General features: G+C 29.6%; 2 protein-coding genes across 6 annotated transcripts in view; one reads left to right on the top strand and one right to left on the bottom strand.

Annotated features, from left to right (window-relative positions):
• LOC130667871 (neo-calmodulin-like) overlaps nucleotides 1–27,416 on the top strand; it is a 92,334-nt gene that overhangs the window by 48,883 nt on the left and 16,035 nt on the right. Inside the window, exon 3 of one of the 3 annotated variants that reach the window (XM_057469762.1) lies at nucleotides 349–390. The exons of the other annotated variants lie outside the window; for them this stretch is intronic. Coding sequence (XP_057325745.1) covers nucleotides 349–390 — 42 coding nt within the window. The remainder of the gene's footprint in view (nucleotides 1–348; nucleotides 391–27,416) is intronic. 3 annotated transcript variants of the gene reach the window in all.
• LOC130667873 (troponin C-like) lies at nucleotides 11,752–23,199 on the bottom strand. Of its 3 annotated transcripts, XM_057469770.1 has the most exons (5): nucleotides 20,307–20,416; nucleotides 19,045–19,063; nucleotides 17,637–17,780; nucleotides 15,014–15,265; nucleotides 11,752–11,975 (listed from the first exon to the last, which is right to left on the bottom strand). In XM_057469770.1, the coding sequence occupies exons 1-5, from the start codon at nucleotides 20,319–20,321 to the stop codon at nucleotides 11,947–11,949; spliced, it is 459 nt and encodes a 152-aa protein (XP_057325753.1). In that variant the 5' UTR covers nucleotides 20,322–20,416; the 3' UTR covers nucleotides 11,752–11,946. The 3 variants fall into 3 exon arrangements, with proteins under 3 accessions (XP_057325753.1, XP_057325754.1, XP_057325755.1); XM_057469771.1 differs by lacking the exons at nucleotides 19,045–19,063; nucleotides 20,307–20,416 and adding an exon at nucleotides 23,184–23,199 and having other exon boundaries at nucleotides 11,758–11,975; XM_057469772.1 differs by lacking the exon at nucleotides 19,045–19,063 and having other exon boundaries at nucleotides 11,758–11,975.

The raw sequence follows: 27,416 nt of genomic DNA, 5'->3' as shown, positions 1-27,416 counted from the left end.
CGCAAATTACAGATGCCACTAGTTCAAAAAAAGTAGTTTCGAGAAAAACGCGTTTAAAGTTTTTAGTCGAGGCAACAGTCAGTTGACGCGCTGTCACAAAAATGACTATAACTCGAAAAATATTCGGAATTTTCATATAAAACTCTAGATGCATATTTTTGAACATAGACACTTTGATTTAATAAAAAAAAAAAATTTTTTTTTTTGAAATTTCACAGTGGCTATCCCCCTTAATTACTGTTATTACTATTAATGATTGATTTCCTGTATGGTTTCTTTTTTTTTTTTAATAATAATTATAACTCAAAACAGTGTGATTGGTGACCTGTACTGTACTTGTGTTTACAGGCTCGCAGCGCCAGTACAAGTAGCTTTAGAAGCCTGAGTCAGGTACATACTAAGATCACAAAATAATCCACATAGAGATTAGAAATTTTTTAATAGTTGAGTTCATTATTACTATAGAAAAAGAGTTTATTAGTTCATAGAATGAGTTTTTAATGCATAAAATTAAATTAATATTGTTATAAATTATAAAGTAACTGTTTACACATTTAATAACTAATTATTATTTAGTTACTTATAAACATTTCATTGATCTTATTAAAGATTACCAGAGTTGGTGAAAAGTAATCATTATAGTATAGCTCACGTAAGTCATTCATTACGTCATTACCAACATCACAGTAGTTGACATATTTTTTCATACTTTTTACTTTTTTTCTGCACATGCCCTTTACTTTCTCAACGTTCTTTTTTCTATTTATATTTCATGCTCGTACTCTTGTTAGTTCTAGTACTTACTTTTTTATGTAAGCGACTTTTTTAAATACATGTCAAATGCCATATTAATGAAAGCAGAATTTTTTTTATGTGGCTTATTTATCATATATTATAATTATATTTTTTTTTCTTATCTATGACATTTTTGCACGTAAAAAATGATGTATGCTTAAAGCTCGTGGTTTCGTTTAACGAATATGCAAATGTATTCAACATAACGCATGCTTAGACACGCAATTGGTTCTGGAGTTTTTCAATATAAGTAAAAAAAAAAAATTAATTTTATTTGTGAATGATTATCAACTTTTAAGATTAATGCAATTTTCTTGCATGATTTATATTATTTTACTTGTATTGTATGGTTATTATTTAATCTTATTCAAACAAAACAAAGACATAGTACTGACATTAAATATGTGATTATTATAATTATTATAAGTATGTATTAATATATTGTTTGAAACAAATTTTCTTACAGCTTTGAAAAAAACGAATAAATTAAAATATTTATTCAAATTCATAAAAAATTTTACTGCTTTTAAATTTGAAAGTAATTTGCAAGTTTTGAAACTTGTTAAACTCTATGCGGAGTTTAAAATATTTAACAAATTGTATAGTGATATTTTTATGATTAAAACTTTTATCATGAATTTTTGATGATTGCTGTAGAGCACAATGACTAAAGTCTCGAGTGCCTTGTATTATTAAATATAATTCTGACAGTTGATTATTTAAATTGTCTGACTATTTATATAATTTGACAATAGTAATTATTCAAAATAATAATAACTCATTATGAATTTGTAAATTAATTATCGATTTATTATGAGAGTAATTATTACTTTTCACAGAGCTTTTTATTATTCAAAAATTATTTAAATTGTGAGTTTATAGAAAAACAATTAAAAATTTATTCAAAAATGAAAAATATATTATTTATATGTACACTGTAAAAATTTCAGAACTTAATATGAAGGACTAAGTATTTATTCACTTCTTTCTGAGTTCATTTTAACTTTGGGAGAGCATTGAATTAACTTCAGGAAGGAGTTTAATTTACACAAGATCCGATACGAAAATTTCATTTTTTATATGATTACTGGTCCTTAATAATTTATATTTAATGCAGTAGTTTGTAACTCAAGTTATTTAATTTTTTTACTGTTTACATAATAGGGGTCGTTCATAAAATACGTTAGTACTTTTGGGGGAGAGGGGGTATTGCTTACTTGTGACAAAGAGGTCAGGGGGTCTAAGTAAATGTGACGTTTGTAGCTCCTCAAACAATTTTTCCAATTTTTCACTTGATTTTTTTTAAATTTTATTTTTTTGTTATGATAGAATAGTATATTGTGTGACAAGGGATGAAACAAGACGATTTCAGACTAGGGTGAGGTTGGCTGACATCACCCGCAGTCTGAAATCGTATTTTATCCTGAGTCACACACTATATTTTTCATGATTACCTGCATCGGAACTTCAAGATTCAGTGTCAGCAGCCAGTAAAAAACAAGTTAATTTCAAGCCGATGATGCCGAGAACTGTTAGAGAATGAGAAATATGTGATTTACAGTCACTTATTAGATAGTAAATAAGACAAAAATATTATTTTCACTCATTTTTTATTAATTTTATTTGGTTAATTAAAACTGTCACTAAAAAAATGAAATGAGTAAACTGAAGTGACAAGTAAACAAATGAGAGTAATAAGGCTGCAAATGAACATTAAATATAACTGGCACCGGGCAGAAACAATTGTGTTTCTTCCCAAGGGAAGAAACACGCATGTTTCTGCCCGCTGTATGAAGGTATTTTTGAATTACGAATTCGCTAGCAGTTGTTTGCAGCATCGGCTTGAAATTAGCTTGTTTCGATTGGCTGTAGAGACACTTCAAGTTTCGATGCTGGTATCATGAAAAGTCATTCGTTTCATATTTGTAAATATGTAAATATTTAAAAATATAGAAATTTTTGTACTATTAATTGCCATATATCATGTACGGGGGGGGTCTATCATTTGTGGCGCAATATTGATAGGGGGAGGTCGCAGATGTGACGTATTTTATAAACGGCTCCATACTTGAATTAGTTAAGAAAAAAATCAATGTAATATTGATATTTAGCGAGATACTTCTATATATTTGATAAATGAAGCGACATTCTATACAAATATACGGATTATAATGCATATATAGATAAATGCCCGCAAGATATCCCACTTAAATTCCAGTTACAGACACATCATATGCATATATGTATATGTATTCATGTAGATGCATACATGTACGTGCATATATGTATAGATATGTGCATGCACTTATATATCACATCGCAAGCTGTCTAGTGCCTGACATATTAATGATATACGCGTTCCTTCCGGGTATATATTCAAGACTCAGGGAGACTAGAGTGAGTCAGTGAGATACTCACTCCGTATCTTGAGCCGCAGGCTGTTTTTTATATTTCTTTAGGTACAACACATCCTTTTTAAACTTTTACTAAAGAACTTCTTCTAAAGAGCCAAGGGTACACAAAATGAATCCGTTGAATTGAATTTGATAAAATAAAAAATATATAAATTATTATTTCTACAGTAATGAGAAATGAGAAAAAAAGTAAATCCTCTTTACAGATCAGTATGAAAGATGAAATGAACTACTCAATGACGTGTTATCTGTCAGTTCAAGTTTCATTTCACTCCCGATAGCTTAGGATTTTATAGAAGTATATAGAATGATAAAAAAAAGTAAGAGAAGTAAAAATAAAAAAAAAATCTGGAAAATGGTTGACCCTACGATTCAGCCCTAAAACTTCCCGCTCTTCTAGAGCTTATTGAGGTCAAAAATGCTCTTCAGTACATTTCTTTTTTTAAACCCTTCAAATTCCTTGCCTTGGACTAAAAAAATTCAAAAAATCACTTAAAATCCGTAGCTCTTAAATTTGTGTGTATAATTATTCTTAATGGGGCGCACAGATTCAGACAAAAATAAATGTAGGTAACTAAGAAAGAGCGTCAAAGGAGTTTTGAATACGATTAGAATGTCGAAGTGTGAAGTATCCGAAAAAAATTCAGAGAACAGTAATTTTTGAAATATTTCTCAAACATATTCAATCCGGTACAATTTTTGAAACATTTGGGAAATTATAATAGAAGTCTAGGAAAAATATAAGGTAAAGTTTTATTTTTGAAACTTTCAGCATCGGTATCTCTCGAATGAATGAGCGGATTCGAATGTTTAATACAAAGGTTGTCGTGTTGTATCGAGTTCTAAAGCTAATATGATCTTGAAATCGATCGATGTTTTTGAGAAAATTCAAAAAAATATTTTTTTTTTTGTATTTCTTAGTTTTCCCAGAGTCTATTCAGTCGAATAATCTGAAATCTACAGGAAAGTTGGCAGCTGACAAACTCGAATGCTGCAAAAGCCATCTAAATCGGTTGATTCAAAAGAAAGTTATAGAAACTTAACATACACACACGTGTGCACGCACACACATACACATACAGGCACTAAGGCATCACTCTGAAAATAGTCAGAAAAGCTTTTTAGGACCTCGAAATTTTGACATTTGATGAAAACTAGATTTTCGAAAATTGGGGTAAAAATAATAACTCCCGATTTTTCGAAAATTATCGATTTTCGTACCGGAAAATAAAAAAAAAAAGTCAATCACGTGAAAGCGAGAAATGAGACCATGGACTAGAGGTAGGTCCAAGTTAAAGAAGCTTGAAAAGTAGAAATGACGGACCGATCGATAGACTCACGGCTAGTCACGTGTTTGTTACTTTACTATTTTAACTTGAATTTTATTTCTATTATTATAATTTATGATATTTTTTTGTCGTTTTATGATTATACATTTATTCTTATGATCATCGTGGAGTTGATGCAAATAAATTTCATCAAGATCATAATAAAACATTTCCATAATAACCCACACGCGCCTGTCTGACTCAGTAGCTATCTCTACTACTGGAAAGTAGACCCTTCGTAACTTTTATCATATACTTTGTGTCTTATATGTAAATTTAATACATTACATATTTGCAAACTGATGTTAAATGACGTGAAGTAGCATTAAATAAAAGATAATCATCTGCTATTATGTTCGTTCGCGTTTATATTTTTGAAATTTATATTTTTTTTCTGCTTTGTACTTCCATGCTATTCAGTTTTAAACAATTCGACCTGACATTACTGGATGAAACTTCGTTTATTGTTATTGCCAAACTACATTTATAAGCTCGTCCACGTGCATTCGTAGAAACGAGAAAACTCAATATGCTGGGTTTCTGATAATCAACTTCAGAAGTAAATTGACAAGCGAAGTCGATGAAAATGAAGTTACAAAAAAAAAAAAAAATTATACAATAAAAAAAAAACTAAAAAACGTGACCTACTTTATATATAAAAATTTACAAAAAATCTAAGAATGTTCATTTTTCGATTTACAAACTTAAGTTTAACGTAAAATTTATTCTGAGCATCAATAAACGAATCAAAAAGCTATTTAGACCGAAATCTTCTATGACATCCAATAAAGATAGTGTTTTTTTTTAAATTGCTATCACCAATGATTTATCCTCTAAACTGTTAGTATCCCCAGTTTTCAGGTTTAAATTTTACCCGCCACCTATTGCTCATTTTTCATTGTCCCTCGGCGACCTGACACTTGACGATTTAAACATAATAAGAAATTATCAATTCCACGTCACGTGATTAATTCTCAACATACAGATTCTTGAATTTCCGTAGTATTTTCTACCTATCGATTTGAACATTTAAAAAATCCGCTCAACCGTAAAAAGCTTTTTTATTTTCACAAATGAATGCTTTTACTGGTCAATACATATCATGTGTGTCGTTACACGTACGGATTTTATATCTTAAAAATCTTCATGAATTTCTTTCTGTTCACTTTTTCCAATTTTCCTTGCATGCTCTTTGTACGCGAAGCGCAATAGGAGAGAACTTTAGTAGTGAGTAAGAAAATGACGATGCAAGAGTAAAAAGGAACAAAACTTTTCAAGGACATACTGTGAGCTTCTTATTGATCTCGTTCAAATGGTTTCCAAGCTCGCTAGCAAACATGAGGATAAAACTTGTACATTGAGAACTACGATATTACACATATATACATTGAAATATATAGATATATATATAATCTCTTCTACAACATAATATATAAGGTATACAGAATGTAGACTAGATTTGTTGATATATATTGAGTGCAGTAACTAAGAAACTGAAAGAGACAAATTTAAAAGTTTGCTGTTAAATTTTTTACCGACGAAACAGCTCTATCTCTTTATAGTTGATGACCGCTAGCAGTACCACCAATAGTATTAGCACAGTACCAAGATTCCAAAGTGGATAGTGGTACAATTATTTACTGTCTTAAGTAAATTGCATCGTTTATCGTAGAGTACGGTAGAAGCATGATGATCTTGTGGTCGAGGAACACATCAACGTTGATGTTGTTGTGCTGACATAAAGCGTAGTTTCATGAAACAAGACACGTGACAACAAGCTTGTGAATCGTTCCCTTGAGACAAATTCTTGGACGTATATAAGTAGGAAATGGTGGTTGACATGAATATACTCGACATAATGTTAAACTACACCTCAACACGAAATAAATTCGATCAAAGTGAATCATATTGTGGTATTTGAGTTTTTGAATATTAATTAGTTTTAAATATTTTAAAGGCGAGTTAAAATTAAGACTATCACAAGTTTTTTTTTCTTTACATGATAAAACTTAAGATTTTTGAAAATAAAAATGATTTCCAAATTTCAATAAATGGACAGTATCAAAAAAATTTACGTTCCATAATAAAATAGAACAAAATGAATTTGGTTCAAGTATAGATTGCTTGAATTACTATTCGTTTATTTAGAACTATGAGTTTGAAAAAAATAAAAAGAAAAATTATTTTCATAAATTTAAAAAATAAAAAGCTTTTTAATATCAAACGGATCGTAGTTTTTAAAAAATTTTTTTTTTCTTTGCCTTTGAGTATTCGGTACTCCTAACATACATATGAAGAATAAATATGTCGTCCCCTTTCTAGGTAAACCTCGTAACTACATTTTTTTCATAATTAAAATTATGAGTGTAAAACGTTCTTTAGTACTGCTATTGCGTAAAAAAATCTTCAAATTTTAATAATTATAACAGAATGTTCGAGAAACTTTTGAATTTGAATATTTCTATTAACGCACGTGTAACAGAATAGATGTTTTGACCGAATTTTAAAAAACTTATAACTCTGCAGTTACGAAATTTACCCAGAAAGGAGACGATATGTAGTTTTATAGAAAAATAAATTGATTGTTGATAGAAAATTGAAAGTAATATTTACCTACCATTGATAAAATCTTATTATTATTTAGTCATATGCACCAGTTGATACAAAGCGTGCCCGTGAAAATTGTATAACATCAATAATATATTTTTGGTTAAATATTCAACGCGCGTAGGTTGCATGAATTTATTTTTCATTCATTTTTCAGTAGAGATAATAATATATATACATATTCTATAGAGAAATTGTATGTATCAATTTACTTCTTCATTAATATCAATATGTTTAATTAATCAAATGTTGGGATTATTAAACCGATGCAAATGTTTCCAAAACGTTATTAAAAATTTTTGGTTTTAATTTTTACTTGAAAAAAAAAATTTTTAGCTTCAATGAAATTAAAAATAAATATAATCTAGCGAACATATAGTAAATTATAGCATTTACATACGCTAACATGAATTTACATAAGCTTATTAAGCTATTTAAGTTTATAAACTGTAATAAGCCTTCTTAAAAAAATTTGATCACTGTAGCAAATCCTCAATTCCCAAACTCTATTCATACATATACTTTAAAGTAGGGGTGTGTAAATAATTTTAAGCTACGAATTTTTCGTGTTAAATCGAATATTTAAACTCGAACCGAATGAAAACTTACAAATAATTCGAAAACGTATTATAAATGCAAATAAAATCCAGAGTAACATAGATTATTAATAATGCTAATGATATTAATAATATGAATATTATTATTATTACAATTAAATAGGGCTCAGAGGTTCAAAATAGGATCTAATTTTAATTTTCATCAGATCCTATATTGAACCCTAAAGTGCTGAAAACGGAAATTTGTAGCACTTCAGGGACCAAAATCGGACCTAATTTAAGAAGAAAACAGACTCTATTTTGAACCTCCAAGTCCGAAATAGATCCAACTTTAGGTTTAAAATGAGCTCTAAATTTCGACTCGGGCAGCGATACCAGATTACGGTTAATTGACGAAAGCATACCTTAAAGCGCGTATTAAACACTCACATAATAATAAAACTTGATGATTGATAATACAGCTATACACTGTGAAAAATCAGGAGTGAATTAGGAGTGATTACAGATTTTATTTAAATACCATACGCATGGGAGAAAATAAGGAGCTCGTTTTTTCAGTGGAGTGGCCTGGATTTATTTGAATCCGCATTCACTCCGATTCGGAGTTTTAATATTAAAATAAACTCCCCTTCGGGGTAAATTTCACTCCGAGGGTATGAAGTAAATAAACAGTCACCCGCTCCGCATTTACTCCGAATTTAATCCACGTTTACTCCGAAAATTTTACACAGCGTATAAAACTTATCAAATTTTAATTAAAAATTTGAAACTTAATTAACTGGACAAAATCTCTCAAATAATATCATCAATATTTAAATATTTATTAGCTGTAACGAATGTAAAAAAAAATGTAATTACTTTAACGTGTGGCTTTGTTTACTTTTGGCAAAGCGTGAAACAAAGATAGCAGTAGTCCAATTAAAATGGTAAAACCTTTTATCAATTTATCAATAATAATTAAACGAAACCAAGCTTAATTGCGATTGTCACTGAAGTTATACTTTATAGTGATATAAAGCTAATGCAAATAACGTAAATCAATTAATTACCTATTTTTAATTTTATACTATTTACATGTTTACTTCCAAATAAAAAATTCCGTAATTGAAAATTGTACTTGTTTCAAATATTTATCTGTAATTGACCTAAATTGCAATAGTTTTGGTTATCAGAGTGTCCGTTTTATGAGTATCTATGTCAATTTATCATTCCATATCAACTGAAGTAATTTAAAATGAATAAAAAATTTCAAGTGAACCAAAAGCACACTCAGTACATTTTAAATTCACAAAATAAAGAATAAAAAGTTTTTTATCAATCTTGTCATTATTCTTACTCATTATAATTTGATGTTTAAAAATTAATTATGTACCTAAAGATCGGAACGTTTTTCGCGCAATGAAAATTAAAAAAATGTATTAATTTGACTGCTTAAAGATGACAAGGGGTAATTTGGGGGTGGCTACAATTTTCGGCTAATATACTAGCACCTATGCGAAACATTTCAGAAATCTCGACACAACTAATAGCTTATTTGTCTCAAGTTTATAATTTCGCCTATAATGTCACAAATATCACATGTAAAGACAACTATTATTTGACATTTTACAACATAAGCTCACGATCGGCGGCTATCAACATAATATTTGCTGGCCTTTTATACTATCAAAATACAATAATGGACACAGTAAAAAAGGATCCGTCCAAATCAACACACATCGTGTGTAAAACGATCGTTTTACACTTATTTATGTGTTATTTTAACATGTTGTGAGTGTTAAAAAAAGTTACATACGCATATGTTAAAAGCAAAAATTTTCCAAGAATTCTGTTGTAATGGTCGATATTATTTTTAACATATTTTGTGCGTTGGTTTGAGAATAACATATAAAAAGTGTTACTTTCAAATAAAATAACATTTTTGTATGTAAAAAAATCAATCGATTGCGACAGTTCAAACGAGATAAATACGCGGAGAAAAATGTTGACTAAAAACCTAACAATTTTTATTATGCTGTCGAACAAACTTGAAACAGGAAGGGAAGCATCAAAAAATTTATCATGCTCTTATAAAAAATTATTATGCCGCATCACAATTATTATAATGTATGAAAGTAATTGTTATTAAATCTTATCGATAAGTGTCTTGCGCGTAGTAAGTGTTGTTATACAGCATAATAATTTTTCGTATGAGCGCAATAATTTTTTGGATGTTTCCCCTCTTGTTTCAAGTTTGATCGACAACATAATAAAAATTGGTAGGTTTCGAGCCAACATTTTTCTCCGTGTACTGTGTTAAATTGACACTTGTGTGTCACTTTTGTAAGTGTTAAAAATTCAACACAAAGAATTTTAACATACTCTTTTTTTTACACTTTGACGATTCGTTTTTTACTGTGAACATACCGACGGAATGTTATTTCGAATATTTCCACACGAGTAAATATTCTGACCTCGTTGACTGGTTAGACTTGGTAAATTTAGACAATTACTCCAAGCAATCAACTCAGATAAAATAACTATTTCGATTAGATAAAATAGTGAACGCGTGTATCTAAATTTATATTTTAACTGGAGTGTAGCTTCAAGATAAATATCGTTATCTTGACACACTATTAGCTGAGAAGACCCTTAGTCTTATGAATAGCCGGAGGCTTCAATTCCCCCCCCCCCCTGTCTCCTATCATTCTCTACTATTACTATCTCTAGTATGCTACGTACTTCAACACCCTTGAGAGATTACCAAGCGGACAGCATAATGCATCTCTCGCACCTTTTCACTTTCCTTCCATGCAACCCTCTTACCTCTTACCAAGTTCACTAACTATGAATATTTAAAGGTCGGTGAATTTTGTATTTCCTAGCTGGCAGCTTTTGCTTCTCTACTACATCGAAATTTATTTATTTCGTAAACATAAAAAAAAAATCGAGCGAGAATGAACGAATAATAAAGTAAACAAAAAAATAATGATAGTGACAAAGAAATGGTAGTGAATGAAAAGACTCGAGTATCCTCTTACTCTGGCATTTCGTGCAAAATCCATTAATCCGTACGTCAAGAAAATAAGAAAAAGCAGGAGAATTGCACTAAAGCTTTAGAAAATGAGCTACTGACGTGATTAAAAACTTCCGCTTTTCAATTCCCGCCTATCTTATTCTATATTCTTCGAAACTATTGGACTTAATTATGGGATCGTGCTATAGGGACATGATATAAAAATTTTTAAATACAAAATTTATGACCGCATGAAAATACCATATATGATAAAAATATAGGGAAAAATATATGATAAATATGGTACCATATAAGTGGCCAAAAACGATATATATTTTCTTATATCTGTACCTATATGGAAGCCGTATACGACATATATAACTCATTATATATATATATATAATATAGTAAGTTTTAATATAATTAATCATATATGTAAGTATATGAGTTACTACATGTATGTATTACATATATTGATATTCATATATTTAGATTTGTAAGCTAACACACTTATACATATATTCTGAACACAATATTTGAATCTTATACGAAAGAGAGGGAGAGAGAAGAGAATAGATTTTATTTATTTTAACATATATGGGTAGACTTCTATGGTTCTATATATCGAAAAATATATAAAGTTAAATACATGGTACATATATGGAACCATATATTAATGAATTATATACATGTATTCTTATTTGTTTCTATATATAAATAACATTTTTTTTTTATATATTTAAACTTGTAAATTTTCAAATATATAAATAATAGACTGAAGTGATACGGGAATATATGAAATCATATAAGAGAAGACAAAAATCTATATATATTTCTATGTAAGATTTTATGTATTGTCACATATTTATTTATATCTGCAACATATATTTTTCAATATATGTTAACCACATATGATATTTTCATGCGGGTGTCGATTTGATTTTGAAGATAGAAAATAAAATATTATTGTGTGTTAGTTACTTACATTAGGAGATCAGGATCACAGGATCACAGGAAATCACCAGGATTTATAGGATTTTATGAGATGAAATGTAACTACTACTTCATTTCGAACCACATTTTAATTCTTCTTCTCTTCTTTTTTTTTATTAATAATTTATAACTTTAAATCTTCTTAAAAAAAAAATTTTTTTTCAATATTAAATTATTTCTCGACAGCCTGAATGTTTTATAATTTATAATTTCATTATACGTTCTTTGTTTTTTATTGTAAAACCTGCATAATATTTTTAGTCGCCAGTCATCATTTCCATAAATTCTGAAACAAGAAAAAAAAACATTTTTTTTTACCATAGTAATTTGCATATTATTATTTTTATTATTAGCATTTTATAGCAGCGAGAAAATGCTAGGTAGTATAATAATTGAGGAATGAGTATAATTGGGAAGGAAATTGTACATTTTAAAATTTAATTGTCTACTGAGATTACGAGTATACTTAACGTTAAATTCAGTCAGCTAAGTTAAGTGACTTTTTAAATTGTTTGTCATTAAATTCATGTTTCTATTTTAATAACTTCAACATGCGTATTAATTTTTAATTGATTTAAAAAATGATTGATTAATTGATTTATTTATTTAAAAAAAAAATTATGAAACTTACAATTATATCCAGAATTATAACATATATGTATACTGTGGAAGTCTAATGATTTTAAATTTATATTAATATACTAGGCCACTGAAGCAAAGAAAAAAAAAAATACATATGAGCTTTGAACTTTTAGTGCAATTAAAATCTTAACCTACTCATTATGCCAAAAGGAAACTCGTGGTTGTTGTACACGGAAAACACGAGATTGAACTGGCTCCCATCTCGGATGGGACTCACTGCCATCTATAAAAAAAAAAACGTTTTGATGGGAATCACTACCATCCAGATGGTAGTGAGTACAATCCGCATGTAACTCAGTCCTATCCAGGATGGTAGCCAGTCCCATCTTACATTTATTTCGTTCAGATGGTGGCCAGTACCACGCGCATGTTTGTGGGTCCACTCTTACATGTGAGTGGCTCCCATGTCAGATGGTAGTGGAACCGATCTGCAGATAGTAGCTATTCCTACGTTACCATGGGATCTAGTACCATCGAAAATGGATGTCACTGCCATCTCAGATTGTACTCGCTACCATCTCGGATAGTACTGACTACCATCTACACATTTTTTTCTCTTAAACTTTTTAAACGCCATCACTATGGAGCCTATATACGTAGTTTTAGAGTTCGTTTGGAACATCTTCTACAGAAGCTGTGCACATGATTGACGCGCTATTGTATTCTTAAAAGTAAGCTCTATATTTGAGTAATCATCATTGGTAATTGATAAATGAAAATTGGACTCATAAAAGATTCTTCAAAAAAAATTTTTTTTTAGCTTTGCAACTGTGTATAACTCCTTAATTATTGTGTATTACTCTAATATAAATAATTTGTAATTATGGTGTTGAGATTAATTTATATATAATTTTTCTATACATAAATTTTTCCCCGGTAAAATAAAGAGTCAGTTGAGATAAGGTTATAAATATAAAAATAACTTAGATTGTTCATATTTTTTATTTATATTTGAATTTATTCAATAATAAATATGAATATTTACTTTTAAAAACAAATGTATTTTTCCAAATACTTTTCCAAAGCGCTGTTGAATTCACTATCAAGAACAGTATAATAATGGCGTGATGCATATGGCGTTTAAAAAGTTTAAGAGAAAAAAATGTGTAGATGGTAGTCAGTACTATCCGAGATGGTAGCGAGTACAATCTGAGATGGCAGTGACATCCATTTTCGATGGTACTAGATCCCATGGTAACGTAGGAATAGCTACTATCTGCAGATCGGTTCCACTACCATCTGACATGGGAGCCACTCACATGTAAGAGTGGACCCACAAACATGCGCGTGGTACTGGCCACCATCTGAACGAAATAAATGTAAGATGGGACTGGCTACCATCCTGGATAGGACTGAGTTACATGCGGATTGTACTCACTACCATCTGGATGGTAGTGATTCCCATCAAAACGTTTTTTTTTTTATAGATGGCAGTGAGTCCCATCCGAGATGGGAGCCAGTTCAATCTCGTGTTTTCCGTGTAGTAGAGGTTTGTTTGCCACAAGAAATTTAATTTTACGTTATTTTTATGATGTGGATACGTATAATATTAAGCAACACATTTTACACGCGTCACAAGGTGAATAATAAAATATAACTTATCATATTATTAAATATTTGTCGTGATCTAAAATATATTTGAAACTCGGGTCAAAAATAAAACTTGATTTAGACTTGCTTCACCTTATTTTCTTTTGAAGTTATTGATTTGCCGACGATTTTTCAATAAGATCTCGACTTTTTCGACGTAAATTAAATTTTTTTCAACTTTTTTCATCTTAGTTTTAACTTTTTCAAACTTATTCGTATTTTTTTATCTTAGTTTGAACTTATTTGTCTTTACTTCGAGCACGATAGGCATTTACCTTACTTTTGACTTGCTGAATCAAGTCAAAAAAAAGTTATTTATTCACCTTACTTTTGCCTAATATATAAAAATTATTTTACCTTAGTTTTGACTTTTTCGCCTTATATTTTAAGTCGAATATGTCTAAACCAAGTCAATTTCGACTTGATCTTGACTTTTTCGTCTTAAAATTTAAGTCGAATAAGTCAAAATCAAGTCAATTTCGACTTGATTTCAACTTTTTCGTCTTAAATCGTGACTAAGTAAGCCAGTTAAGTCTAAACCAAGGCGAAAACTCAATGTATTTCATATCTCCGTAAAAAAAAATCGAGTTTGTTTTATGAAAAACGGCTCCAAATTTCGTCTTGGTAAACCAAGTCTAAATCAAGTTTTATTTTTGACCGGGAATACACTGGAAAAAATCGGGAGTGATTACGAATTTTATTTAAATCCGAATTCACTTCGCATACAGAGTAACGACGGAGTTTGTTTTTCCAGCGGAGTGATTTTGAAGTGAACTTCATTTTATTTGAATCCGCATTAATCCTGAGAGCGAATTTCACTCTGAGGGGATTAAATAAATTTACAGTCATCCGCTCCACATTCACTCCGCATTCACTCTGGATTTAATCCGCGTTCACTCCGTAAATTTTTTACGATGTATTAACAATAAAATGGCACAATAAAGTTCCGATACACGACTAGGGAGTAATTTAGATGAAAGGACCCGTAGGACACAGTGAAGCTGTTATAAAGACAAGGGTCAATACTGCTGGTTTATTTGTCCGTTGTTTAATTATTTAACAATCGAAATCCGTTCAAAGAAGATCGCTTACCATCAAAGTCAACGGTGCCCGAACCATCGGTATCTATTTCACTGATCATTCCATCCATTTGATCCGGAGTAATTTGATCGTCCAAAGCAGCCAGAATTTCACGCAATGAACTCGTCGGTATATATCCATTTCCCTCTTTGTCGTAAAGACGGAATGCTTCTTTTAGTTCTTTTTGGAGTGCTTCGTCGTCATCGTCATCTTGAAAATAAATCGCCAGACGGTAAAATGAGTCGAAGCTCAGTACTCCACTACCTGTAAATTATAAAAATAATAAAACATTTAGTCGTTAGTCGTTTTAAAGATTCAAATTTTTCGTAATGATATTTCAAATTTTTAGTAACAATCCGTTCCTTTAAAAACAAATAGAGGTTAATAAATAAAAAAATTTAATTAACTATTTGTAAATCAATAGTTTGTAATTATGAATTTTGATGTAAGCAATTATCGGTTATACATTTATTTGCACAAAATTTCCGTTATGTAAAATTACTCAGGCTATTTATCAATGTTAGCGTCATTGAAGTCTGATATCTATTCAGAATCCATCTGATGAAGGGAAGTCAGTGAGTAGGTGAGTGAGTGAGTGAGTGAGTAAGTGAGCTAGGACAAGGTAGAAAGATAGTTAGGTCGATACGTATGTAGAGTGCGAAGTTGGATGCTGCATAGGGATTAAATCTAAATCAACTTCTACAACGGCATTGATTAAATGTTGATAACAACTTCGTGCTTTGAATAATAATAATATACACGTCAAAGTGAGTCTCGTGCGTCTAGTCAGTAGTTGACTCGATAAAGGACCACCCGGATAGCACGCATACATGGTGGTATCACGTACACCCTACACTCTATTCAACTATATAGTGGAGTTAGGTGACCATTGTCACTATTTCGTATATAACCTGGGAGACTGCGACTAATTTAGATGCTAGGGGTGTTGGTGCTAGTGCTACTATTGGCTAATATATATATATATCTATGCCAGGTTCCGCCATTACACGAGAGTTAAGCGCCAACATTGCCTGCTCATTCTGGTGTAGAATGTACGACACCGTGTGGCTAACAAGAATCTCGAGCGCGTTTGCTTTACTTGCTAACTCTCACCTCTATTTTCTCTCTCATCTATTAAACTTTATCGCTTACTCCGTCGCACTCTTACAATCCCACTTTGTGTTAGACAACACCATTATTTGTATACAAACTCACACCAACTCACCCACTCACCTATACTCTCGTTACGGTACGTCGCAGATTCATTCGAGCACGTCTCCCAATTTGCCAAAACTACTGGGTATCACCCCCTTCCCTGGCTCTCGACCTTCGACCCTCAATTCCGATCCCACCTCTTCAAAATATTTCTCTTTCACTCTCTAGCTTTACTCGACTCTTTATCCCTTATCGTGTATGCACGTACTGGTTCCCCACCCGAGGATTTTCAATGAAAATTTTGTGGTGTCCAAATACACCCTAAGGGCTTAACTCGGTGGCTTTTTAATCCGAACGTATGAAATGGAAATAAAACAATTTCACCGGTTAGCCAAAGTAGAAATAAAAAAAATTTATGATAGTAACCTTCAAATTTTTCATTTTTTTTTTTCAGTATCGTTACTGGAATATATATTAGAGACAATGTACATCGCAACGGGATATAATTGCCCATTAAAAAAGAATAATGAGTGATCTTTGTTAAATAACCAGGTGATTGTGAGATCTCTTTTTACATCGTTAAAAATTTTATTCAATAGAAACGTATGCAGTGGGAATTTAATATCAGGAACATCATTATCCCAACGTTTTAGACGATTTTTAAATAAACTGAAAGTTTAAAGAGAAAAAATAAATAAATTTTCATACATAAAAAGTAAACTAATGAGTTTGAATACATGATACATGAGAGAGAATATCGATGCATTATATACCAAGGTCGTTATACAATCTAGGTTGAAATTTTACTCAGGATGTAAAGTTTATCTCATTTACACACTTGTGTGTATTAGTATAGCTTAGCTGCATCGCGTATTTGCAATCTGCGCATAATCTTTAGAGCTTTATAGGTTTGTCGAGCAAACGTTTTCGAACTGTGTCAATGTGCGTGGGTGTATAAATGTACGGACTCGGGAATATGTAGTAGATGGTAGCACAGCCGTTTGTTGAGATACAAAATCTATTACCATATACAGCTGAAAACAATGTTTGCATTACACTGCTGTAGTGCACATCTGTCTTTACATACGATTGATTTATTTTGGTTAAATTTAAAACATTAAAGTTTAATAATACTTTGTTTGTTCATAACTAAGGATGAAAATTTAATGATCCTACTAATAGTTAAAAGCAATCATGAAAACGTATTAAAAAAATTGATTAGTTTGAATTATAGGATTGTTTTATTATTTAAAAGTCATTACAGCTATCATTGATTATATTTTAGTTTTATAAGATTTATTATTATATTACAATACATTTTTCGTCGATAAATCGACTCATAGACAGTTTAACACACATACACAAATAGTGCAGGATGTTCTCCAATATAAATCGACCTTGTGATTTAAAATTAATGCACACACCTAGATGTTAAATTAACATTACGTGCTCGTTGTATGAAATTTAAAAGATAACTTACCGTCGACGTCTTCTTTCTTCAGACGTATTTCGAGCTCTTGATCATCAAAGGTCTGACCTACTGTGATTAAAATAGATCGTACTTTTTCTTTGTCTATTTTTCCAGATTTTGTCGTATCAAACATTGAAAAAATTCTTCTCATCACTGATAGATGGTACGAGTGACAAAAAAATAAGTTCGTTATTTGTAAAATATTATAATAATAAGGAGAGAAAAAGCAACATTGGCAATGAGGTCTGGCAAATTTCACTCTTTCTTTATTAATTAAATATTAGTTTTTTTTTTTCTATCACAAAAAAAGCAATTTCATTTCTAAAAGACTGGCAACGGCGATTTCATAACGTCCACGCGTTACAAATCCATATCGCCCTAGTGCCAAATGTCAGCACTCATCAACGTTTATTTGTTTAAGAAAATTCGAGTTGCGAAACTACGCCAACTCGGCATCTGCAGAAATTTTATTTCAAATTCATATACAAAAAAAATTTTCATACGAATACTTTAAATAATACGATGACTTTTTTTTTTTTAATATGATAATAATTAAAATCAAAATTATACTCTGTAAAAAATCGGGAGTGAATCCAGATTTAATTTCAATCTGAATTCACTCCACATGCGGAGTGAATCGGGAGTTTTTTTTAGCGGAGTGATTTCGGAGTGATGCGGATTTTATTTCACTCCCAATTCACTCCGGTCCGGAGTTTTGACATTTAAAGGAATTTATATTAAACTGTTAAACAGTATGTATGTGTGTGTGAGTGCGTGCGTGTGCGCGAGTGCGTGTGTGCGAATGAATGCGTGTGCGTGTGTGTGCGTCTCAGCTGATCAGTAATGCAATGCGCGAGTTTTTACTTCAATTTTATTAAGTGGAGTTATTTTTTATTAATAATATTTTCAAAACTCCTATCCGGAGTGAATTTCACTCCGGAGGGATTAAATTAATAAAAAATTATCTACTCCGCGAAAACTCCCCTTCGGAGTGAATTTCACTCTGAGGGGAGTGAATAATTAAAAATTCATTCACTCCGCATTCACTCCAGATTTAATCCGCTTTCACTCCGCGAATTTTTTACAGTGTATGTCGACAACCAGAAATTTATTGTCACCAATGAAAATTTACTATTATTATATTTGTTTATTTTACATATGAATACGTGAGTTGCCTTAATATATATTATCTCGCACTCGCAAATCAAAATTGTAAATATAGGCACAGTTATATAATATAATTATCAGCTTCACCAGAATTAATAGATTAATTATATGAATAATTAAACAAGTATTAGTAAAAAACATTACACAATACTCAACAGCAATAATTAATAACAAATATTTCATAAAAAAACTTTTTCAATATTTGTTCGTGTTAATTTTCAACGAATGCATAAACAAATTATGCACTTACTTTGTACATGTTCATCATCCTGAAACATTAAGAAATGAAAAATAAAAAAAAATAAATATCTATATTTAGGAGCTTCAAGTTTAACGATAGAAACATTTACAGTTGAAGAAAATCTAAGAGTTATTTAATTGGAAATTGAAAAACTGAAGCACACACCGACATCAATGTCTAGTCAGATCGATGAGAAACAAACAAGTCCAATGAAATTGAATTGAGGTGGCTTTATCTTTTAGGATTCTATGTACATACGCACACACACAAAAATACACACACACAAAAATACACGAACACAGCCAGACCGTTAGTCGGTTGAAAGGTAGATTGATAGTGAAATAAAGGATAGAAATTTGGCAGCAATCTGACGGGATAAAAAAAATCTATTAACTTTACGAGCAATCCATTAAATATGTTTTATCCACTAATTTGCAAATCATAAATACTAATCAATTCATTACTGAAGGACTTTGATTAAAGTAATAATTAACAACTATATCTGTATATACTTTTCATTTATTCATCAATAAATCATTTATCTTTGCTATTCATCAGCTTTAATCACATTTATATATATAAATTTATATCAATATGCAAATGTTCAGTTACCCAAAATCCTACCATTGGAAATTTATTTTAAATTCTACACATCCAAAAACGTATTAATAATTAAAAGATTTTTCATGTAAGCCGATTACTTTGGACGTTTACATTTTTAATTAAGAATGAAAGCGATTTTTCTCTGACATTTACGTTCGTAAAGTATTTAGAAATGTCTTCATTTAGAAAGCAAAATAAAAAACATTGTGACGTAATAAAAAAAAGTGGGAAACATTTGAAAAATTTTTAAATTGTTATTGTTTTTTATTTGAATAACAAAATAAAATCAATGGATAAAAAAAAATTACTGTAAAATCTCTTATGGAATTCAATCTAAAATTGTTTTGAGAGTTAACGTTATCAACATTCATTCTGTCAAGAATTTAATTATAATATCATAATGTAATATCGATTTTATCGTAGCTTCAGGCTCAAATGCCAACTATCTCTCAAAAAAAAATTATTGCAACAAAAAATGACGCATTATTATGAATAAAAAAAAATTTAATAAATGAAGTCAATTATAATAAAAAATAATTTAAAAAAAAAAAATGTAATATTTTAAATGAATCCTTAAAGAAAAGTGTCTTGAGTAATCCATCAAGTGGGAAAAAAATATTCAATTAAAACTTGTCAATTAACAGGAAAAAATTTGTCTGTAGACTAACCATTTTTTTGGACATTTTCTTTTACTTTATTTTGTTTTTTTTTTTCTGAAAACACTTTTATTCTAACAAGCAAACTTCCGGAGAGTATCTCCCACACAAACTGACGGCAAAAGTCGCAGGATAACTTTTATAACTATACCGGAAATACTGTTCCACCTCCATGGCTTTTTCTTCTTCATCATCTTCGTATCCCTTCCCTTAGTCTCAAATATTTAACTATATATCATATCTCACAGTAATTTCTTAAAGTAAACTATGTATTTCTAAAATGCGTTCTGCTCGATTGAATCAGTTACTGAGTCAGCTACTCCAGAATATTAACCACGAACTAACTTTAACACTGCATTAAGCATCCTCAATCCTGAGCTGCTATTTCGATTAACTCATTTACTATTTACCATACGCAAATAAATTATCAAGTCTCAGAGATACCGTTCCATTTCGCGAACTCGATATATTATAAATTTCACACGTTGAATAAAGGATTTACTGTAATATCAAAAACTAAATCTCAGATTGCCTAGGATTATATCCAGTTTATTCTTCTCATCTCTTATGACTTCGTCATCGCTGCTCAACCGACAAAGTCTACAGATTATGGCCCACATATTTTTTTTAATCTCTTTACTCAGTATTCCACATATTACTTTTATTACATATATTATTTTTATTCGTATTTCCCGCGAATAATGCCATTTCCTGTTTGAATAATGGACAATAGTTATATATTTTTTCTCTCGAGTGAAAATTGGGCAGCAGTGAAAATTGTTTGGCATGCATACGACTAGTAAATCATTTTAAATATTTTTATCTTTTGATTTTTATTCACAACAAACTTTTGTAATGGTTTACAAAAATTTTTATAGCAATGTTGCATATTTTTCATTTTACTTCTGCTATTGTATTTTCAAAAATCCCATTGAATATATGAAATAGTTGGTCGTTTGGTAGTCTGAAAATATTTGCTGATACTAAATAAAATGCATACATATGTGTATGCATACATGTATAAATATAGATATTTTTATTATCGCGTCGGACCTAGAAATGTGAAAAACGCTGAGTATATTTTTCTCCCAACGACTCACTGAAAATAATGTTTGTTCAAAGTTTACTAAAGGAACGTTGAGAACTTTTAGCTTATTTTAAACCACACTGAAATCTTCTCGTGTGCTGAATTATATTCATGCACTATATGCTTAACCGTCGACAGTATCATGCGAGATTTTATAAGTTATGTCCCTGCGATAACAATAAGTATAAAAGAAAATGAAAAAACAACTGCCTTGGAAATATGTATTTTTTAGGAGCCACTACTTATGCATCTATTACACTTTTATTCCTACACTGTGAAAAGAGCGGTGATAAAAATGGACTCAATTTAACACCGCGTAGTATAAAAATTAAATAACACTGGTGTAGGCGGTGTTAAATCTGTGTAAGAAAAAAATTCCACGTATAGAAATTTGAGAAAAAAATTTATTAAGGTAAGAGACCTAGTACCCGATCACCCATGTATTTGTATATCTATATTTACTAAATTTTACTAAATATATCTATATAAATGGAGTGATCGGGTACTGGGTCTTTTACTTTACATATAAAAAATGTAAAAATTTAATGAGTATTATCTGAAGGAAATTTCAATTTTGCTATGTACTTATTTGAAAAATTACTTATGTTGTACGTAATTTATGTAAAAATTACACAGTTTTACGCCGACCATTTCAATCACCAATAATTTAATTAACTAATAAAAACACTGTGTTAACTGTGGTGATCAAGTAAAAATACACAGTAAAAAATATTGTGTATCTGTATTAAAAACGGTCCGTGTTAAATTTTTTGTGTCGATTATTTTGTGTCAAATCAGAACAATTCTTTGTGTTACTTTAAAATTTTTAACCGATCTACTATTCAACACTTTAAAAGTGTTACCTAGTACAAAAATCAATACTATCAACATTTATTAAGTGTTACTTTAAAATCAACACAAAAAAAGTGTTGAAATTTTAACACAAATTTTGTGTTGAAATTCAACACAAATAGTCTGTCTTGATAAATAACATAAATATTGTGTGGACCGATTCTAACATATAGATTGTGTTGATTTTAACACAATATTTTTTACTGTGTATTCAAAAAGTAAAACATTTTCAACACGAAAAATATTTTAACCGGCGGCAGTGTTATTTTAACACCGCTTTCGGTGTCGAAATTTAACACCTACACCGCCTGACCACGCCGGTTTCTTTTACAGTGTATAAATATTATTTTTATTTTTACCGAGAGTAAGATTAAAAATACTAAACGTTTTTAAATATTTAAAACATAGTTTTGCTATAAGAATAAATATCAGTAAATAAAGTTATTCTTAATTAAATTAACACATTAACTTCTCCACAATTATGACTGTAGTCATAATTACCAAGGGAGTAGGAGTACATTGCAAATTGTTGGTAGTTATCTCCTGGGAAAAACATCGACCACCCGCCCACGTTAATACACACACTAACGAGTAGCAAGTAACGAGTATAACGAGTTGATTGTAGATCCTAGGACACCCACACACACATAAATAGTTATAACCAATACAGCAATCTATCAATGTATAAGTGCAGAGTAAAAGCGGGTGTGTATTAAATTGCCATGTTCTCTAGTAACTTGGCTGATTAATGGAACATTGATCAAGTGTCTGGGGGCATCAGTGGCAACCAGCCCATAGTCAAATAAGACCATCATTAAGTCCCTTGAGGTCCTCTTCTTCATGTTTATTATGTCTCCAAAGAATTAACTATCAGAGTATATGACCTTGTACAAGAAATTCGATATTAATTGCGAGAGAATTCTACAAATAATCTTGAATAATATGCACACTTGTCATAGGTTAAGGTTATTATCTGTGTACATCAATTTTATTTATTTAGTTGATATGTGAACGGCGAATAGACGTGTACTTCACATTGTTATACGCTATGAAATGTTTGTAATTCCTTGCAAAATGTATTTATATATGTATATATAACAACTCGCGACTAATTAATGTAACATTGATGAAGTACACCAGAACACGGAAAGCACACACGTAGCAGAATCATTCTACTGTCAACTAGCTCGCTGGCTTTTAGAAAATATACTCAGTCGAATAAATTAATGCCTATATTACGTATTCATATATTATATAACATCAACTACTCTGTCATATAATTTAAACTGACTGCTTGAAACCTGGGTATTTATTTTCATTAAAAGTTTAAACGGTTATTATTTGCATTTGCTTTGCTTTGTTTTTTGTTGAACAAAATTTAAATGAACGACAATTATTTGAGGATTGAATTGCTCAGTTAATTTTGTTTGTAGTATGGAGATTTTTTAAGCGACATGAACAAATAATGATAAGTACTTTGAATAAAATAAGAGTGGAATAAATTGGGGGTAGTAGATACAATATGTCTTTGAGTGGAGATACTAGACATTGAAAGAACGACTCAGTCATTACGGAAACGGAGATGGATCCTTTTGCGTGAAAGAGGACTATTATAGAGGAAATACCAAACGTGAATTATAAATGTTGATATTATTTTTTAATAAATATGATAAAATGAAAATTCTAATTGCTTATAGTGAAAATTGTTTATGTGCATTGAAAGATAATAAATAAATAAAATATAAATATTTTGAATTAATGATACTGAAGTTAGCCGACAACTAAAAGTTTTTTGATTTTTTTTAAAACGATAAATTATTAAAAAAAAAAATATTTAAAAAATTGCACCTGTAGTTTTTATAATTTTCTTCGTGGGATATTTTTATATTTGATATTTTTGTCATTGATTTGTTGAAAAAAAACTCCGAAAATTTGTAACTGTCTGTTAACTTCATGATCATTTTGAATTAAACATTTGAAATTTTTGGATTAATAATTTTTAATAACGATTTTTATGATAAAATAAAGCTACTGATTAGTAGAAATTAATTATTTATGTTAATGAGTTAAAGAAAAAAAAATAAATAATGGATTAAGTCTCGTGTGATTGATTTAAAAATTTTTTAATTATTAAAAGTGTTAAATTATCAATGGAAATAAAATTAAAAATAAACTGTATTAAAATAAATAAAGTATAAATTTATAATTTTAATTTTCATCATAAAATTATATTTGGATTTATTATAATGGATTCTAAATTGTACAGAATTTTGAGTTGATGAGAGATAAAAATAAAATAGTCACGCACAATAAATTAGATTTAGTCACGACAATTATCACGTATCGCCCACGCCGGAAAAAAAAACTGGATGAGAAAATAATTCAATCCACGAGTGATGTTTGCTTTTGGATACGTTTTATTTATATCGCATGGAAATAGTACAATATTATAATAAAGACTTTGATGAATTGCTTTTCTGTAAGTCAAGATTATTTTTAGATTTTTATTTCTTTTAAAAATTAATATAAAAGGGCTTTTATGTCAGAATGACTTTGACATGAATGACTAGTTAATTATACATTGTAATTAATTTTCAACTACGGGTACGGGAAGTTTTATTCCGATTGAAATTTTCGAAACGTTTGATTGAGTCAAAGTAAATGTTAATTATTTTGATGTGAATAATAATAATTATAATAATAATAATGATAATAACAATAATAATAATAATAATAATAATAATAATAATAATAATCTATATTATTAAGAGAATAAGGAAAATTTTGTTCTAGCCATATCTATATGATAGCATCAGTTAATTTGAATAAATTTGGTATCATTGAAAAAGTCTTGAGTTGAATTTCTGCCTTTTCATGGTTTGAACTCTTTTCCATTGCCAAGTTTCGAGATAAAAAAAAAATTTTAATTATTCAAATTACATTTAAATTACGCGGGAAAAAAAGACGATTTAAATAATTACAAAAAATTCAATTTGGCGTCAATGAAAAAAAATATATTAGACTAATAAAAAAAATTTGACTGTGTTTAGATTTTTTTTAAAGAAATAAACAAAAGATTCTAGAGTTGACTTTAGAGTACAGATTTTAATAAACAGTTAAATTCAAATATTTTATAAATTTGGTAGTAATACTCGGGCAGTCACAAGGTGACTGTAGAATGCTCGTAATAATAATAATAATAATAATAATATTTATTGTATTGAATACTTTCCAAGTAAATTATATCGAGTAGCAAAATTTTTTCTTTTAAATAAAAAAATGAAATTAATAGAAGAAGATTTTCGCATTGAAACTATCAAAATACTTTTGAAAAAAGATAAATTGAAAAAGTAAATACGAACAATAAATAAAACCAGAATAGAAGGTAACTTGTAAGCTATTGGCATTGGAAAAGTTAAGTGAAACGAACAAAAGTGATAGTATAAAATAAATTTTATTCATTGTTCCCTCTCAGATGCCTATAGAATTTAATGTAAAAGTATTCATCATTCACTTTGTATAATAATAATCATAATAATGATGATCATAATGGCAACAAATGTTATTGAAACTGCTTTTTGTCCCATCGTTTTTTCCCTTTCAAATTGAGTGGCATTTGTGTGATTTTGCGGGTGAATTCAGCTCGATATAAGTCAATTTTTCATTTTCAAAAGCTTTCATCTGGGTCACACACGCGTTCTCGGTGAAGAAAAATTATAAGTTTATGTGGCTGTATACAGTAACGCACAAAAAATATGCAAAGTTTAAAATTTTTAATTTAAAACTTTATACTTTACATATGAGATGGAAATTTAAAATTGTATAAGTGTATGTGTGTGCATACAAAGTTATTTTTAATATATCTATATACGGGTTGCCTTCAATGCAGAAAATAACGATAAATTTTTGTTCAAACAAATTGAGTGATTTATGTAACTTTAGAAAAAATTTTCCTCTTTTTTTAATGTTTGTCATTGTATAAATTTTATCACATTTGTATCTATCATAAATATAAATAGTGAATTTGAAACTTTCTATGCCAATATTAAAGAAGATTTAAGTTACAAAGTATCTTTAATAAAATTAAACAAAAAAAAAATTCCATCTTATTAGTCATCTATATTAAAATTATAATGTATATATAATAGATTTACAAAACTTTTGATTGTAAAATTTTTGTATAACAACTTTAGAAAGCTCGTTATGGCTTTTTTTTTTCATTTTTTGTTTTTAATACTCTGCCAGCGATGACTACTTTTAAAATTGCATCTCCCGTAAATCGGATTAATCATTATCCTTAACCTCGGCCTTACTTTGGCTCTCGTGAGTTAGTAGATACGCCTGTATGTGTAAAACTCTTCAGCAAGTATTATAACTTGAAGTAAGATTCATGAGTATACTTTCCAGTTATTTTCTCAGGATAAAATTTATTATGATATCATGCTTGACATTTAATAAATATATAATTTTTAAAAATAATAAAGTAATAAAATAACCGGTTGTTGTTGTCAGCGAACAATAAACAATGAATTTTCCTTATATCCTTTGTAAGAAAATATACACAGTAAATAATAGACATTGAAAGTCTATTTTAATTTGGCTGAAGGCGGATTTGAATTTAAAGGGCTGGTTTTAAAGTGCTAGACAAACAGCTTCATCATGATTTATCGGGAAATGCATCACAATAAGAAAATAAACAAACAAACAAACGATCCTTTACTCAAAATTTCTCTACTACCTCAGAGAGCTATAACTATACGATGCCATGGCATACTATGCTCTGCAAGACTATTCCCCGTTCGGCGTTAACTTTCAGGAAAGCTCGTGAGCTCTTTGCAAGTTTCGATCGTCGGGTGTCCCAGTTTCTTCAGCCCTCACCGACGCTTCTCAAGCGCCAGAGAGTCGCTTCTCCTATCCAGAGCTTTATATACATACATATATATATATATATATATATATAACAAGTACTACTACTGTACATAAAGCATCGAGAAAATCCTATTTTCTATTTCCATTATTTTCTTTCCTTTTTTTTTCTCCCATCAACTTTATCTTGATCCCAAAACTCTTAAAATTGTTTCATAAATTTTTTTTACTCTCAAGTATTGATTATCATCAGCTCTCTTTAATATTTAAATAAATTATTTTAATTTTTAAATAAGCTGGTAATTTTTGATTCAAAA

This window comes from Microplitis mediator, chromosome 5 (assembly GCF_029852145.1).
Source record: "Microplitis mediator isolate UGA2020A chromosome 5, iyMicMedi2.1, whole genome shotgun sequence".
NCBI lineage: Eukaryota > Metazoa > Arthropoda > Insecta > Hymenoptera > Braconidae > Microplitis > Microplitis mediator.
The sequence above is the reverse complement of the archived record's forward strand: the minus strand, read 5'-3'. Positions and strand labels throughout refer to the sequence as shown.